Source organism: Lycorma delicatula, chromosome 2, assembly GCF_047948215.1.
Source record: "Lycorma delicatula isolate Av1 chromosome 2, ASM4794821v1, whole genome shotgun sequence".
NCBI classification, from domain to species: Eukaryota; Metazoa; Arthropoda; class Insecta; order Hemiptera; family Fulgoridae; genus Lycorma; species Lycorma delicatula.
The window spans coordinates 205,522,529-205,542,069 of record NC_134456.1 but is presented as its reverse complement, the minus strand read 5'-3'; the positions used below and the strand labels follow the sequence as shown (position 1 = coordinate 205,542,069).

At 30.4% G+C, this 19,541-nt stretch overlaps 1 protein-coding gene across 1 annotated transcript in view; it reads left to right on the top strand.

Annotated features, from left to right (window-relative positions):
• Window positions 1-516: 516 nt before the first annotated feature.
• Rpp30 (ribonuclease P protein subunit Rpp30) overlaps window positions 517-19,541 on the top strand; it is a 36,860-nt gene continuing 17,835 nt past the window's right edge. Inside the window, exons 1-4 of the mRNA XM_075358058.1 lie at window positions 517-670; window positions 9,405-9,580; window positions 14,542-14,616; window positions 16,146-16,214. Coding sequence (XP_075214173.1) covers window positions 586-670; window positions 9,405-9,580; window positions 14,542-14,616; window positions 16,146-16,214 — 405 coding nt within the window. The 5' untranslated portion in view covers window positions 517-585. The remainder of the gene's footprint in view (window positions 671-9,404; window positions 9,581-14,541; window positions 14,617-16,145; window positions 16,215-19,541) is intronic.

The following is a 19,541-nucleotide window of genomic DNA, read 5'->3' as shown; positions in this document are numbered from 1 at the left end:
TCCATAATCTTTTCTCCTCCATTTTCACATTCAGTAGTCCATCTTTGTTATTGCTACTACATTTCATTACTTTTGTTTTGTTCTTGTTTATTTTCATGCGATAGTTCTTGCGTAGGACTTCATCCATGCCACTCATTGTTTCTTCTAAATCCTTTTTACTCTCAGCTAGAATTACTATATCATCAGCAAAACGTAGCATCTTTATCTTTTCACCTTGTACTGTTACTCCGAATCTAAATTGATCTTTAATATCATTAACTGCTAGTTCCATGTAAAGATTAAAAAGTAACGGGGATAGGGAACATCCTTGTCAGACTCCATTTATTATTACGGTTTCTATGAATTGAATCGTAATTGAGAAAGATTTGGTTTCTTGTCGCTTATCCAATTTATTGTTAAGAATCGTAAAAAGAATCGGTTACTCCTGCAAACCGATTCTCGATTCTTTCGTTCAATATAAAGAATCGAATCGAAGGAACGACTCGTTCACGATTCTTCCCATTTCTAATTGGTTGAACGATTAACAATTCTACGTTGGTTATACACGTGCGCATATGAGTTTGGACTTACCGTTATATTAATAACATGAGTTATTCTGGCTTTTATGATTTAAATTTAAATATTAATGCATTTAAAGATACACATAAGTTATTTGAAAAATTAAATGATTGTAAGTATATTTACTTTACATTTTGGTAATAAAAGTGGGCTGTATTATGTTTTGATTTAATTAGTTTAAATATTCATAATCGGTTGTACGTATGAACAAGTGATTCTCTAAACTGATGTTAGAATTATTTTCTATTGTGTTGGATATTATTTATTTCATTTTGTTAAGGTAAGAAAATTAAATTAAATGTTGAGGTTATGTTTATAACCTCAAAATAGTCATGTTTTACAGTTTTTGAAAACTAGTTTGTATATTTATATGGATAAAAATCTGTACACGCAATTAATATCACTACTGCATTACATAAAGTACTGGTTTTAATTTTTACTGTAAAATTTATCATTGTTTTTGGTAAAATTCAATGTACAATCAATCTAATTGCTCTGTTCTTATGTAAATTCTGGACATGTAAAAGATAAAAACTGCTGCTAAAGACAAAATTGAATATGTAAAATAGATAATTGTGGATGTAATGAATATGTTAAAGCTAAAAGATTACTGCTAACAAAGCAATGAAGAAAGCTGACTGATCATTCCAGTCATTTTCTTAACTAACATTCAGTTGCAGCTTTAAAATCACTTGTTTTGTCCATCAGTTTATCAATTTTATTTTAAATGCACTTTATATGGTTTTTCATTTTTTTGAAGTACATTAAAGAACAAAATTAAACTTTTTTGGCACTAGAAACAAATTGGGTGATCATAATAGAATTTTCATAATAAATTCAAATACTATGTGTAAGTTATCATTGAAAGACATTAAGAATTTACCTGATGAAGACCATTAAACTTAATTAAATGTGGTCTCTTGTTTTCATTTTGTGTTTGGCATCTTAAACATTCTTTTTAGTATCTTGACATTAATCTGCAAGCATTGTTGCATCCCACTGTTATTATTACCTGTTTTTCTTGATAAGATTTTCAGGTGTAAACCTTTCCCATGCTTGTCACTGACTGTGATGAGGTTATCTGGAATGAAACGCTGGTGTGAGTCCAAGAAATGAATGTTTAGGGACATCTTACACCTCATATGTTTGTATGACTGTAATAATGTCATAGTAGTCAGGGGATTTATGATTTCCAAAAAGGTTTCGCACAGCACTTTTAAATTACATCATCAGTGACTTTTTGACTTAACAGTAATTTGAATTGTTAATATCTAATCAAAGTTCTTATTTGGGGATACAAAAAAATTGATTCCTTGAATTACGCTTGACTAACACAAGGAAATTTTCTTTCAAATAATGAAATCCAGCACACTTTTTATCCATTACCTTAACAAAGTTTTTGAAAATTCCTAATTTTATATGGAGTGATGGTAGTATTGTCAGAGTTAACTAGTGGATATGACATTTTGCTGTGCAGGTCTAATTGCCTCATGCTTTGACCATTCCCACATGATATAATGATTTGTCTTGTTCCTGTTGTCCCTTTTGTACAAAAAGCAACAAAATTTAGTCTAGCCAACCTGTTAACCCATTAATAACATTAACTTTTGAATCGCAACATAGAGTTCAATGGTATTTATACTGAATTTTTTCTATCAAGCTTTTCATATTGTCATATGTTTCTTTCATGTTACTTGCATAATCTAATGGTGCAGAAGGAAATTTGTTGCCATTTTGCAAAAGGACAGCCTTTACACTAGTTTTTGAAGAACAATAAACAGACTCAGTTGTTTTAATATAAGTTGGTCACTGTAAAGTTGTTGATTATTTATGTGTTGCTCCTATCTTAGTAAAAGTGCTCTTCAGCTATTCAACCATTGTGGTTGTGTACAGAATGGTTTCCTGCTGCTGCAGGAAGGCTTTAACTTCCCACCAAATAATTTATTACTATGTGGCCTATTCAACTCTTTTTGCTTTGTCTCATTACCAACATCACTACAGTTTATTCTTCTTTCATTCCCCTTATACAGTCAAACCTCCTTAATTCAAAAAACTACCTAAATCGAATATTTACTTTGTCTCCTTGAAAAATTATCTATAAATTGAATTAAATCGCCTCCTTTTTAAAACTTTTTGAGGACTTCAGATACATAAAATTTCTTTGATGAAAACATTTGTTTTAAACATTTTCAGTAAAGAATTTACATACTGTACATGATTTCTAAAGAAGCATAGGTAGCAGTAAATTCAGTTTAATAGTGTTTAGTGATCGTTAGTGTAGACTGTGAATTTTATCAGGTACTGTATGCCTAATGTTAATCAACTTCCGACTTGTTTATTTCCATTGCTGGTTACCGGAGTAGTCGGTAACAAAACTATGTGCATGGTACCACTGTATGATGAGTAATATCTGATCTTATTCCTTACAGCAGGCTATGCATAACATAATGAGTCAGATTTTTTTACAGTATGCGTTTTGATTTTATGTAGTTAACATTAAAATTGTCGTTACTAATTGTGTTTTACAATTTATATTTACACAGTGCACTAATTTTTTTCACAGAATTCAAAAGTCTTATTTCATTTTAAAATTTTACGTTTCAATTGCATATATTTTTGTCTCTTCTCGCTCCTTCTTTTTTAAGCTTTGATACATACTGTATCCTACTGTGCATTTTTAATAGCTGCATTTTATAATGCACGTACAGCGGAAACATAATGTTTTATCTATTAGTGATAAAATAAAGAGGTAAAAAAAACATTGCTCACGAATTTGGAATTAATACTTTAACATCAAACACTTTATCAACAATTTAAAAAAATGAAAATTTGATCCTTTCATAGGAAATGGAATGGGACTGCAAAAGAAGAAGAGAGGTAGAATTCGCTGATATTGATAAATACATGATAAAATGGTTCAAACAAAATAGAATAATATTGTTAGTTTAGGGGATTCAATCATCAAAGAAAGAGCACATATGCTTGCAGAGGTGTTGGGACGTAAAGAATTTAAAGCAAGCAACGGATGGTTAGAAAAATTCCAAAAAAGACATGGTATTGCGTTCTATAAAGTTAGTGGTGAAAATGCGTGTATTAATGAAAATGTAAGCGAATCGTGTAAAGAATTAATTGCTTTGTTAAAAGACTATGAAGCATAAATGCTGATAAAACTGGACAATTTTATAAATATTTCCCAGATTGTACTCTGGCTTTTAAAAATGAAAATTGCCATGGTGGAAAGAACAGTAAAGAAAGAATTACCTTGTTATTTATCGCTAACATGACAGGTACAGAAAAATGTAAACCTTTTTTTATTGTAAAATCTGCCAAACCAAATGTTTCAAGAACATAAAATCTCTTCCAGTTACTTACACTACAAACAAAAAAACGTGGATGATGGCTGAATTATTTTCAGAACATTTAATTAGTCTAGACGAAGATATGGTGAAACAGAAGCGAAACATTTTGTTATTTATGGATAACTATACTGCACGTAATGATATTCCACCACTGAAGAACATTACATTACAACATTAAATTTCTGCCAGCCAACATGTCAAAATTCCAAACTCTTGATCAAGGAATTATAAAAAATTTTAGAACTTCCGAAAAGAAGTTGCATGTAAAATTATAGCAGGTATAGAAGATGGCAGGAAAACTTGTATAACTGTATTACAGGCTGTAAATTTCACTGACAAAGCGTGGAGGAATGTCAGCCTAGAAAAAATGTTAATTGCTTCAAAACTTGTGGATTTTCATCTGGAAAAAGTCAAGTTGAATTTATAGAGCCTTTCTCAATTTCAGAAGAAGAATGGAGTGTAATTTGTAAAATATTTTAACATTAGTATGGACAAGATTTCATTTGAATTGTTTGCACATTTTGATGATGATATTGCAGTTAGTGCCATTCCAACTGATGATGATATCATCACGTCTGTATCACATTAATCCATTGATAAGGATTCCGATGAAGAGGATGAAACGGAACAAGTAGATATTACAATTACAGCAAAAGACTTGAGAATGGCAATAAATAACCTTTGAAATTTCAAGCAAAGTAGAAGATGGTGTATTTAGTGCATTAGTGAAGATTAAAAATGCCCTTGATTTTGAAATCTGAAAAGAAAACTCAAAAGAAATTACAGACTTTTTCAAGAAATATTTAAAGGTATTGTACTGTATTTAATTTTTACATAATATTATACACATTTTGTCTTTTCTAATGTAATTTAGTACTGTAGTACATTATTATAGATTAACATATATTTTTATTAAATTATGAAATTTTTCTGTACAATTGAGTTTAATTATTTTATCTCTCTAAGTAGAAAACAATCTAAATTGAAAAAAATGGCCCCTTGGGATTCAAATTAGACACATTTGACTGTATTTCTTCATTTACAACCCACTTTTTGTACATATGGTTTTCAGTAAGTCATTTCTTTAATTTCCTTGTTCTTTATAATTTCTTTAATTTTTGTTCATGTCTCGCATCTAACAATATATTATTTGAAACAAAGCATCTGTACTGTTGTTTCCCTTTTCTTTTTCTATTATACTATTTTACTTATACTATTCAGATATTTGCCCATTTTGTTAAAAGCATCGTCTGCCACCACAATTCAGATTTTTTTTTCATTTTCCACTTAAATTTATATCAGTTTTCTTGCTTTATTTATTCCTCACCTATTTCGCTTCTACATCAACATTTTATGTCCTTGTTGATTTTTAGCACTTATACTCTTATTTAGCTGAAGCACCACTTTTGCTTCAGATAAAAGTTTCAAACTAAATTGTTACCATCATTTCTGATCTCAGCAAATTAAATTATGTTATCTGAAAAATGTAAGTCTTAGAGTAAGTACCATAAGCTTTTACTGATCTCAAGAAGAGACAATTTGAAAAAAAAAAATGTATTACTGAGCCCAATTTTACATTTTTGTTTTTTTTTTTTAAGGGGGCTAGAGGTCCTTGAAAAACAAATCATCTGAAACTCAATTTTTTTTGAGGTTGGAATTTATTTAAAAAAGATAAATTTGAATATCCCAAAATTTCAACATTTTTAAAATTAAAATCCAAAGGTCTTTCAAGAGCAGGAGACAGTCCCTTTTTTACATCCTCTCTTTTTTCAAAACATATTATAGAAACATGATTGTTTTTCAACTATTTTAAAATAAAAAATGTTTTTAAAAAAATTACATTTTATGTATTTAGAATTTATTTATTGAATAGAATGGGATAATTTCTCAAATATTTTTAAGTATAATCCTGTCACTATAATGCACATTCCCAGTGCTCAGGAAGGTTCTTGATCCCAAAAAGGTAAAGATAATGTAGGTTCTGTGTCTCTTGATTCTTAAGGAATTCTCATCTGAAAAAAACTACAATATTTTAGTTTTAATTGAGAGGGTTTGAAATTCTTTTAAAATGTTTTTTTGTTGTAAGTGTTTTAAAGCATTTTGAAAACACCAGTTTAATTGTAGCTTTAAGTTTTCATAATTTAAGTGAGAGCTGTTTAAGAATCAAGAGACTCTGAACCTTTAAATTATCTTCAAAATAGTTATTCAGTTATTCTATTGTATTCAGTAAATAATAATTAAATCCATAATTATATTTGAACCTATCATTAAAAAGTATTTTTCTTTCTTAAGTTTAAAGTTTTTATCAATAATTCTTAAACTTCTAAATTGTGAATTTTTTGTTTTTACTTCCTTATTTGAACTAAAAGAAATTAATCACAAAAAATTTCGGTTTTCAGATTTAAACGGAAATAAGCATTTTGAACATCCCTGAAGCCATTTTGACTAGTTTCAACGTGACATCTATTTGTATATTTGTATCTCGCGTAATTCAAAAACAATTAGCCATAGAATTTTGAAATTTTTGATTTCAGACTGTTGTAACATCTAGTTATACACAGACTTGACTAAAAAATCCCAAACTCTAAAAAAAAATGTTAGACTTTTTTTAACTCCAGCAATAATGTCATTGACAATGACTGCTGTCATTGACAGCTTTTCAATGATATATCATAAGTTCATAAGTGGTGCTTATTTTTATTGTTTCCAGTGTTATAGCCAAATAAAATTTTTATTAATGAGTTCTTACAAGGGGAAGGCACATTCGAATCAGACTTCATTTCCTTTTTTAACCTTTTTTTTATTTTAAATATATTGATTTATTAATAATAGACTTAAATATTTACTAAATTTTTTTTTTTTTTTTTTTGCTCAATAATAATTATAGTTACAATCATCTCATAAGCAAGTTTCGTGACAAAAGCACATGATAAGGAGGTCCTTAAAGAACCCCTAAAATAAGTAATACACAATAAATAGTTGGAAGTAAACTTAAAGTCCAATATGAAATTTCAAGCTCAGTCATAAATCACAAACCATTAATTTCAGCACCATATAGTCCACAAAACAAACATTAATAACAAATAAAAAAGAAAGAGAAGTAACAAGAAGTTAGATACGACGCCAATAAACTTGACAGTGTTAGATTCGACACTGTTACGTAGACCCTAAGTCGAATACATGGGCACGTCTCTGCGGTTATCGAGTAGATTAATTGCAAAGTGGGTTTACATGATTCTCAAGCCTCTGCAGGTGTTTGACATTGTGCTGTTGTGCAATCTCAGGACCCGACGGGAGCTCCAGATAATCATGAATCTCATCTTTCCGCATGAACTACGGCGCTTCGGCAATTACCCTGTGTTCTGAAATCTTTGTATAATTTCCACATTACTAGTACTAGCCATTCCCCACAATTCTACACTATACGTCCAGATTGGGCACAGGATAGCCTTATAAATTAATATCTTGTTTGATAACGTGAGGCCTGAGTTCCTTCATAGCAGCCAATGAAGTTCCCTGTATCTAGCATTCAGCTGTTTTCTCTTCATCCTCACATGACACTTCCAGGTCAAACGCCGATCCAGGTGAAGTCCCAGATACCGCACAGTCTCTGTTTTCGGGATCAAAACACCATTGAAGTACACACCAGGACAGTCACCCCTCCACTTTTTCTGCCATACGCAGACACAATCTAGCACCATTTGTAGGTTCTGTGAGGCTAGGCAAGGGTTTTCGTTAACGGCCAGCATAACAGTGTCATTGGCGAACATGGCGACGATGCAATCATCCAGGACCAGAATTTACACAGCAAATTAGGATTACAACACAGGTTCCAGCACAGAGCCCTGAGGGACACCCAATCCAATCTCAAAGAACCTTGAAAACTCATCATTGTATTTCACCTGAGCAAAATACTCCCCAAGATAATTCCGCAAGACTAGGAAGTATGGTTGAGGAAGTTGTAGCTTTAACTTGTAGAACAAGCCAGGTATCCATACCTTATCAAAGGCCTGTTGGATGATTTATTAAAAATTATTAAAAAAAATTTTACAATAAATAATAATTCAATAATAATAATAAAAATTAATATGAAAAAAATCGGAAGTTATTAGTGAAATAAAATTTTATGTACCTTTCATTTAAAAAAAAATGTGTAATGTGGTGACCACATCATTTTTTTAATTTTATTAATAAATTGTAAATAATCTAGCTCATTTAAAAAAAAATAATACTGATGTCAATAAGTCACAACTGCTTCATTAAATGTCAATTTTTTAGGCAACAGCAGATAAAAAACTAATAACTACCATCAACTTAGTAATCCTTAATTTGGTTTTTACTTTAAAAAAATAAGATGAATGAATTTATTAGTATTTAATTTAATGGTATAAGAATTGTATTTAATTTAAATTTTGTTTAAGTTTATTTAATTTAATTAATGACATATGCTATAAAAGCAATCTGTCCATATGAAAAAGGTGTTCAAAAAAAATGCTTTAGGCAAGAAATATAAATGTTCATAAAAATAATGGAGAGAAACAATGTTATGACTCGCATTCCACTTGCTCTCTGAATGTGAAAATGTATTTTGTTTTCCAACAAATTTTCGTGAAATTCTGCATTTAAATATTTTGAATATCAGAGTGATTTCAGGCTTTATATTATTACAATATAATAATCCATATCTCAGTATGATTTTCATAAAGGGAAATAAAAAGGTACATTTAAATCGTGCACATGACTGTGAAATTTTATTTTTAAAAACGTGATCAAAAGACAATCTCCCAAAAATAAAAAAAGGATTGTCGCAATCAGTCCATGAGTAATGCTTGAACATAGACAGCCAGAAAAAAATTGTGACCAGCCAAATTGAGAACCTTACTCTTGTTAATGTCAGCTAAAGATAGAAATAAAAATAGTTTTAAACTCATAATTAATCAGACCAGTTAAAAAAAAAAGAAAAAAAGATTGCTTACGTATGCGTTTATAGCTTCCATTATAAATACTTTTTCTGTTTAGCCTCCAGAACCACCGTAAGGTATTATTTCAAAGGATGAATGAGCATGATGTGTATGGTTGTAAATGAAGTGTAGTCTTGTACATTCTCAGGTCAACCATTCCTGAAATATGTGGTTAATTTAAACCCAACTACCAAAGAACACTGGTATCCATGATATGGTATTCAACATTTATAAATAGTAAAATTAATATGTGTGCCCAAAGTCCTGTACTGGATCTAATGTATTAAAAAATTAGCAAAAGGAATGAAATTCCTTTCCCTTCTAATGAAGTTAGGTTGATCTAGTTTTAACTTATTACATGGCCTCTGTCCTCTTTTCTGTACACAGTTACCAGTTGATGATATTGGAAAAATTTAAATGAATGGAATTGATATAAATGTTATGATTGTATTGGAATAAATAAATTAAAAAACACTGTATGCTGACAATTTTTCATTTTTGAATACTGATTTACAATTTTATTTAGTTGGTTACCGTACAATTGCTGTAAATCATGTTCTGGAAGAATCTGCACTTGATGTGAAAACAAATAAAAAAAGGAAAAGTGGCAGTGGAGAAAAAGGAACAGGAGGAGTGGATTCTGCAAATAATAATTACAGTAATGATATTGTTCCATTGCCACAGATTGTTAATATACCTGAGGTGAATGTTTTTTTCTGTTTAAAGGTTTTTTACCTTTTATTTATTTTTTGTTAGTTATTTATTTAAACTAATGTATTTGTTTGCAGTTTTATTTATTTTTTGTGTATATGTACCAGAAGTTAGTGTGAAATATTGCAGGATTAATTATAGAGACATGGTTGTTTAATAAGTGAGGCTGAGCTTGAAGCATATGCTAGGAAAAGAAAAAAAATTAAAGCTGCTAGAATAAAATGAAATTGAATGTATAATTCTATATTTTAATAATTTATTACAATTTTGTATTTATCAATCTCTACAGGAAAATTTTAATAAATTTATTAACAAATTCTCTGAACATTTGGAGAATTTTGGCCAACTTAACAATTCATTACAAAAGTTAGAAATTTTAATAAAGATAAATTAATTTTATCTGTAAATTTAAATAAATGTTAGTGTACAACAAAAATATCCGTGTACAATGTATAATTACATGCAGTTGAATTTTTAGGAGTAAGAGACTTACAGGACAGCTATAGACAACATTTTTGCAAGTCTTCTATCTAGTTAATGGAAGATTTAATTTAAAAACATAAACACTGAGTAAGTAAATTGTTAATAAAGCTTATAAATTGCTCACACTTGGAAGGTTATTAGCCTCACCAATTAAACACTAAGTTTATGCCAGAGTATAAGAAATACATTGGCATAATCAACTTTCTTCAGTTAAAAATACAGGTCACTGTCAATGTAAACTAACACCATTATCAAAAATTTGTGAGAAAGTATTCTTAATTCTTAGGGAGCACCCACTAACAATCAGAGGTACATACAATTAAAGGTATAGTTCCTACATACTTCTGTTCCAGGTTATATCTTTTTACTCTTCGTATTTCCTCCTGTTTTTGTTTTAAAGTTGATGAATAAAATGTTTTTAGTATCTAAATACATGAGATGAAGAAAAATACAATTTTAAATATGTAACCCTTTAAAACTTGAAGTAGGTGTATGAATGGAGCAATTTATTTCACACATTTGCCACAAAAGCCAGAAAAACTTTTGTCTCTTAATCTCTTTATGTTAATTAAATTTTTCATCTGGCAAACACAAATAATATATGATATATTTTCCTCCTAAAAGATTGGTCTTTTCAAGTATGCATAATTAAAAAAAAAATGTGTATGTTGGACCCTCTGAAAGTCCATGATTTCAGTCAGTGGCTTAGGTTATTCATGAGGCAAAATTATATTTTGTTGCAGAAAATTAAAATTAATCTCCTATTGATTTGATAATGAAATTGTATTGAATTTTATAAAACTGTTGGTTAAAAAATGGTATTATTTATTCATTTTGTAACATAATAATTAATAATTAATTTTTTGTAGGACTTAATTAAATATAAAAATAACATTAATAACTGTCAAATACACTGATAAATGTATATTTAACTACTTTAAACATAACTATTTTGCTTTCACAGCAATTTGGTGTGATTCTATGTATAATGAGCAAACAGATACGTCTAATATCTGCATTGAAAAACTAATTAATACATTCACCCACAAAATTTGGGTTGTGAAATGTTTTTTAACTTTTTGTAATTGATTCTTATGTATTTTTTAGCACTGAATCTGAAAATAACCTTAATTCTTTTCCATCACATGAGGATTTTTCACAAATCGCAAATTTCAAAATTTGTAAAAAGTTGAAAAATTGTTAAAATATGATACTATAAAATAGACATGAAACTTTTTTCTTTATAATAAATGTGCATAATATGTTCACTTTTTTGGCTTATACTATGCATTCTTATAGCTAAACTTTTTGGTCTGAAGAGAGGATGGCAGGAGGGGGTTGAGTTGAAGATGACAAGACGGTGGGAGAGCTTGGCCAACAGGTTGTGACAAGACTTAACAAGATGTAACATGTTTGTTGGTAGCTATCCACACCACTCATGCACTATGAAATTACTATTAGTGCTGTTTCAACCATCAGTGTACTTAAATTGGGTTTTTTCATCCTCCATGATCAAATGTGTTTTTGTCGGTGGAAAACATATTTTCGGGCCATAAAGCAACTCAGTTTTCAAATTGACTTCAAGAGGCTGAAAAAGTTCTGCAGATTCTTTTTGTTATATTTGTGGTGAGCTAATAATGGTGGGAAGGCAAAAAAAATACAAGTTTTATTTGAAAAGTGTGCCTCACGTATTTTGGAGGGAAAGTAGGAGATCAAGACTAAACATGGGCTCTCCATACAGTTTGCTACACATGTGTTGAAGGGGTTAGATGGTGGTCAGAGGGTGAACAAGAAGCATTCAGATTTGGAATTCTAATGGTGTGGAGAGAGTCATGAAATCGCACTAATGATTATTACTTTTGTTCAACTGTAGTTCACGGTTTCAATTTGAAGAATAAAAAAAGAATTATCTATCCAAATATGCCATCCGTTTTACATACAATTCCTCATAGTCCAGACGTACCAGTGCCAATTCCATCAGAAAATTTACCTGAAATAGACTGTTCCACAACTGATTTAAATGAAGATAACATTGAGGAGTATGAACCCAGAGATGGCTGTGCACTAGAGCTTTATTCACAGTCTGCACTAAACAGTTTGATTCGAGACTTATATCTGAACAAAAAAAATCCAGAATTGCTTGGTTCGAGGCTTAAAGAGAAGAACATGCTAGCAGCTAGCACCGTATTTTCCTGGTTCAGGTACAGAGAAAAGGATTTTCTTTCATATTTTCCAGAAGAAGGAGAATTAGTCTTTTGCACCTTTGTATTATGTGAACTTTTGATTCGATCTACATTCTGTATGAAAGTACCAGTTGGAGACTGTTCATAGAATTGTTCAAAAAAAGCCTCAAAGTTGTCCTTCACAGTGCGAATACATATACATCAGTACCTGTTAGACATTCTGTCCATTTAAAAGAGGGTTATGTTAATTTGGAATTGGTTCTCAATAAAATTAAATACAACAATCATAAGTGGATTGCAGGTGGTTAAATTTCTGATCAGACTGTAAGGAGAATTTTACATGCCAACTTACAGTTTCATCCTTACAAAATGATGGTTGAACGTGACTGGATTAGCTGTATTGCTTCTTGCCAGGCTATTCTAGAAAATGTTTGGTGAACTTGATTGTGCTGTCAAGTGACAAACCCCATTTTCATTTATTAGGTTGTGTTAACAAAAAACATTCGATACTGGACAGAAAATAATCCCCTGCAACTTCATGAACGCCCTCTGCATTCTGAGGGTGTTACAGTTTGGTGTGTGGTTGCTGAATTTGGAATAACAGGACCATACTTTTTTGAGGAAGAAAGGCAATCTGTTACAGTAACTTGCAAATGTTATGTGACTAATTGCTACCAACACTTAATGATCTTTGAAATCAAGCCAAAGATTTATGGTTTCAACAAGATTGGGCCACTGCTCACACAGCAAGACAGTCTGAATTTCCTCAGAGAAATGTTTCCCAGACATCTTATTTGATAATTAGGAGTCATCCCATGGCCTGCACAGTCACCCAATCTTGCAGCATGTGATTTTTTTCTCTGGGGACATCTAAAGGCTGAAATCTTTAAACAGAAGCCAAGAATCCAATCATTTAAAAACTTCTATCCATCAACAAATCACTGCAGTACCACTGGAGATGACAAGAAATGTAATGTGGAATTTCAGGGATAGGTTAAAGGCCTGTATAGATATAAACAACATAATTTTTAAAAATTAATAAAAGATATGTGAAATTAATGGCAAACACTGTTCTTTCAGAATATATTTAATTTTTTATAATGTTGCTGTAATGCCTATTTTATTTACTGTTCAAATCAGGGGGTTATTTCTGCCAGATCCTGTATTGTTGTATCACAGCTTTTTCAGTATAGCAGCCTGAAAACTTGAATGTGGTTATATATTTAAAACATACATCAGATGTTTTGCTTTGTACTTTTTCAAAATATTTATTTAGTTATAAATGGTAATTATTATGAAGTGAAATTCTGATTAATATCGGTAAATAAAGAGTAAAATCTTGTCTCTTAAGTATATATGATAACGAACAATTTTTATTATGTGTGGTGAGTTAACTGTACATCACATTTAAAAAATAAAATCACCTTTTTTCTTAAAAATCTTATCAGTGATTAAAATAATTTTTTCTTATTTTGGTCTTGTTAATAATCGGTATAAAGTAAATGCAAGTTTTATCACAATATAAGACTCACCCTTTTCTTTAAAATAAATATGTTAATTACAGTTGTAGATGTTTTCTTCATTAATATATTGATTTGCCTCTTTTGTCCAGATAAGTTTTATCCTTACCAGGGTTGATACAGGTTGCATAGCTCAGTTGGAAATTGATAATTTTTTTTGTTGTAACATATTATCTGTTTAAATTCAATAAAAATTCTATTATGCAACAAAAGTTACTTCTACATCACTATTAAAATACTGTTTAGAAAAAAATGATTGTTCAATATCAGGTGTCTTGTTTAAATTAAATGAGATAAATAATTTGTTATTTTAAGCCTAAAAATTGTTTGAAATAGTATTTTTTCACCTTTACTGTTTCAATTTGTTAACTGGGAAATTTTTTTTGTTACTTTTCTCTAAGTGAGACATTATTTATGGTGGGAACATTTTCATTCTTTATTTTTGAGGATAAAGAATGTATTTAAAATTTTTTAAGAAGTAAGTTTTTTTGTTTAAATTTCCAAAGATATGTAAAAAGATAATTTATATAAAATCATAACTACATTTTATACTGTATGACTTAGTCTTCTGAATTTTGCAACTTTGTATTGGTTTAAACAATTTTTTTTTAAGAAGGCAGGTAAATATAAAACTAAAAGTAAATGCTATAAAACTAAGAAATTGAAAATTTTATTACTTAAGAGATTTCTTTTTAAGTTGTACACAAATGTAAATAAAGTTTAAAGTATTGTCAACTTCAAAACAAATTATTATTTTTACTTTCAGGAATATGTTGGAAAGTTCCAGTTATTAAATAGATTGACTGTGGAATACTCAGATGCAAACCAGTTAGTAAAAATTGTGAGTAACGAAAAGATCTGTATAATCATTTTTATATCTTGAGGTTGTAGGCATTATTATTGTACCAGTTTATGAAGTTTCAGTACATGCTCAGCCATACAAACTATTTGATTTCCACTGTCGTTGGTCCATTCATATGTCCAACCAGTTGTAATATCATCTATTAAATATCTTTTCTCTTTTTCTTTCCTCCTCATATCATCTTTTAATTTTCCTACCAGTTACTGGTACCAGTAACTTTTGAGAGTTTCAGATATTTTTTTTTATGTTTCAAATAGATTTAAATATTTTTTCCTTCCCTGATTATTTTTAATACTTCTTTGTTTGATCCTTATATATCCATTTAATCCATTACTTTTTATTCATTTCCGTATTCCACTGTCTCAAGGTTTTTTTAATTTTTTCCTTTGTCTCTGTGTTTGTCCCATAGGTTGATATGCTTCATGGTTAGCATGACAAGTTTCAGTGTTAAGGATAATTGACAAAACAGTTGAAAGTTGGATTAGAAACTAAATTAAAAAGTTAGAAATGCTGGATGGTTCACATTGCTCTGTAGACAGTATTTATGAGAAAGCAAGAGATGTCACTGTTACAAATTGCTGTAAATCCTGGATTGTAAAAAAAATAAAACAGAATAAGATCTTTGTCATGGAAATACATCACCTCCGCAGAATAGGAAATGCAAGAATGGACTGTCAAGGCTCCCAAGGTTATTATGCAGCTAGGTATGGAGAAAAGAAACCAAGAAATCATTTTAAAGTATATGGGAGAAAGGAAGGAATTCTTGAGAACTTGCTGGTAAAGGGATGGATGGAGAGGATTGAAGCAGAAGACTGGCTAAAACTGGAAAGCTCTTGTAAAATCAACTCCTGAGTTGAAAGTTGAGCTGATCGAGTAAATAACATCAAACTTTCCAGATACTCTGAAATCACACACCAGTTGAATTTATTTTATTCACTCTTTTCTGTTAGTGTGTAAGTCTTTAATTTATTTTTTTTCTTCTGTCATTCAAAATTTATCATGTTTTTTATACTTATATTGCTACACCTAATCCAAGAGACTGTACAAGACCAGATATTATTAAAAATATATTATTGATATTAAATTTTTTTTTGTTTCATCAGTTGCTTTTTGTGCTTTTATTATCATTAGTTTTGAAATATCTAATATTTTTAATTTACTAATACTTGAATCTGTATTTTCTATTGTTTATCGTGCATTTTTCAAGATTTAACTATATTAAATAAAATTAATTGATTTAATATATCTAAAGTAACATTTTGATTATGTAGAGGAGAAAACCAATAAAGATTATATAAGGTTCTACATGATGTACATAAAGTAGTACATGAAGAATTGCTTTATCTTACAGGTATTTTTAACTATCCTACAGAATTGGATAGCAAATTGATTTCATCATAATTACTTAAGAATAGAGTTGTATTAAACTTAAGATATGTTGAACTATTGTAATCTGAAATTTAGGGATTATTTTTAAAGATTTTTTTAATTTTTTGTTTATTATTCAGAGGCAGTCAGAAAATTTGAAGAAATATAATTTATTGGCAGCAGTTCCTAAAACTGAATCAGCATTACAGGCAAGTTTTAAGAATCAGTTAAACTCAATGGTATATCAGTATTATTAAGTAGTCCAAAGTTTTATAAGATGTAACCTATTTGTTTATTACATTTATTTACTTTTTTCATATGATAAACTATCTATCTTTCTTTAGTGAGATTGTTTGAATAACACATTATGATCTGTTTTTCACGGGAAGGAGTTTTTAAAATTAATTTTATATGTTGTATTTCACTTTCCTCTTTATCCAAACTAACTAATGATGATTATACTACACTTCAGCAACAGTAGACTAAATGAAAATGTTCAAACTGATATTCTAAGAGTTACTGTTGAAATGTTAATAAGTAACCACAACTTTTTAGTATCTTAACATGAAGATGGGAGCACTCGTCAACAAAAGGTAGATAATGTATTCATGCATGTGTTGAAAGGTACTCACTAAAATGTCAGCCATTTTGGATGCTCAGTTGTTGTTTGATAATTGTTTGAGTAAGTCATTGTGAGTGTTTTTGTAAATATATTAAAAATTGAATATCGTGCTGTGATTAAATACTTTCATTTGAAAGGCAATACACCTATGCAAATTAAAATCGAGTGTTGAATGCTGTTAATGGGGACTCTGTCTCATCATTTGCCATTATGGAAAGATGGGCAGCTGAATTTAAACATGATACCAGCTTGGTTGATTATGAGTGTTTGGGATGGCCAAAAACTGAAACCACAACCATTTTTATCAAAAAAGTTCTCCAAATGGTACTGGACGACCAACAAATTAAGGTTAGAGAGATAGCAGAGGCTATGGGCATATCGAAAGAACATGTTTGTCATATATTAACTGAAGAATTGGATATGCATAAGTTATCCGCGCATTGGATGTTGCGTTTACTCATTTTGAACCAAAAACGCATTTGAATGAACATTTCCAAGGTCTTGCTGGAGCAGGTTAAGCAAAACTGTAGATGAAACGTACGTGGTTCCACCACTACACTCCTGAGATGAAACAACAGTCAAAACAGTGGCCGGCAAAGGCTGAACGTGCTCCGAAAAAGGCAAAGACAATTCCATCAGCCAGGAAGGTGATGGCAACTGTTTTTTTGGGATAGTGCTTTTCTTAACCCTTTTATCAGCAATGCAGAATGCATATCACTGCTGCAGTTACCTATCACCCTCTTTGTTGGCTGTCTGTTGTTGCTCTTTTGACTCTATTTTGCCATTATTGTATTCACAAACACATTTGTTTAAATGTATATTTAATTTGTGGATAATAAATTGAAATTTACATTAGCTCATCAATATTTTTTTTTAGTTAAGTATATGATATATCTAGGGTTAGTAAATACTCTAGCATTGTTTAGAAATTTTGTTTTAAATGTAATTTTTTTTTAATATACAATTATACTATAATCTTTATAATACATCTTCCTACTAATTTTCATTTTATTAAACTAATTTAGAAGTAACAAGAACTTTGTGAAATTGTATGATAAGCTGGAAATTTTTATAAGATCTAAAGAATTTGAATTAGTGATATATATATACGACTATATCTTTTCTACTTGTGCAAATCATATAAAAAAAGAAAACATAAATTTGAAAATGTGAAAAGTGATTTAAAGATAATAGAAAATTTCTGTAATAAATAATTATCAACTTAATAAATGGAAATATGAAGGCCACCAGGAAAGTTTTGCAATACAATGGAATGGATCATCACAGGTGGTGGTTACAAGTTAACACGTGTTTATACAGCTCCCAACTTTCACTGAAGTTGCTCTAGTCACTGTTTCAGTGTCATTTGCTTTTTAGCTGTATTAGTGAAAAGAAGTGGTGATGTCGTCATGGTTGAAATCTGAATACCAGGCAATTTTGCACTAAAGTTTTGGACATGGGTTAAGTGTTGATCAATGATTAGAGGAAATAACTCCTGTGCTTCAAGAGAAATGTCCTCATTTTACAATAATATTTAGGTTTTACCAAGAATTTGAAAGAGGAAATTTTGGCCTTGAAGATGCTCCAAGGCCAGTCTTCATCAGGGAAAAATTGATGCAGTACAAAAAATGCTTGACAGCCAGTCATGTAACCCCCAAGTAGAGGTGTCCGTGGGCATAAATGCAACAGCAAAACATGCTATTCTGTTAAATCACCTTCAAGTTAGAAAGTTTGCCGCATAACTTGACCGGTGATCATATGGTTTGTTGTGTTTTATGGTGCCATGAAATGGTGAAAAAGTTTGAAAATGGGAAATCTACCTATGTAAACAGTTTTGGGACAGATAACTTGGCTCTACTGTTATGACATCCTGACTAAAACTTGTTTTGGGCCAAGGGTGTTTGAAGATGAGCAGACCCTGTTGCTGTTTGAAAGTTCAGATCAATGAAAAAGAGAATGGTGCTCTGCTTTGTTTTCTGTTGTAATTCATTATTAGCGTGAGACTTATGATCTGGTCTGGACAGCTACTCCTGGGTCTGAAACCTAGTTAATTTCCTAGTTCTTTCTCTACTTATGAGCTGATCCTGTTGAGGATGATTCTTGAGAGAATTTTGTATGTTGTGTGTAGGAGTGAGATTCTCTTGTAACTGTTAGGATCTGTTTTGTTCACTTTTTTGTGTAGCAAGTGGATGACATGTATTTCTTAGTGTGAGAGGAGTTTTAGAGCGAGTTGCTTTACTTCTAGTATTTGGCCAGCACTGGAATAAACCTGTTAGAACATTCTCCCTACAGTTCTGATTTCACTCCATCTGACTTTGTGCTGTACTTCCAGGTGAAGAACAGACCGACAGGGAGGCATTTTATGAGTGATGATGACCTCCTAAGGACGTGGGATGATCAGTGTGCTCAGATTTCTGACGAATCTTGGCATGGTTGAAGATTGGTTTTGAGGAATGAAGAAGTGTGTAACGTGCGGTGGAAATAATTTTTAAAAATAAAGATGTATTGCTAAACTTTCCTAATGTTCTTTGTATTTAACATATATGCTGATTTCAGTTTAAAAAAAAGTCATATTCCAAGTGAATGGATTCAGTTCATTTTCTTTATTAACATTATAGTTTAGTACAGGTCTTGATCTCCTCAACAATATTTCATCAGCCATCCCTAAACCAAGCTAGTGCCTTCACAAATCCATTTCCTCCTACCTGGCCAATTCAACTCAATTTTTCTCTTTCAAAACTCATTTTTATTTGATGTTTGCTTTGCCATAAACTTATCTGGCTATTTCGTGTTGAGTTTCCATTATAGTATACTTTTTATTGGGTTTGTTTGTTGGTTATACTCTAAACTCCATCATTAGGACCAGGGTTTTCTATAAGATTCTTCCTTTTAGCCATTGGGGTACCAAATTCAG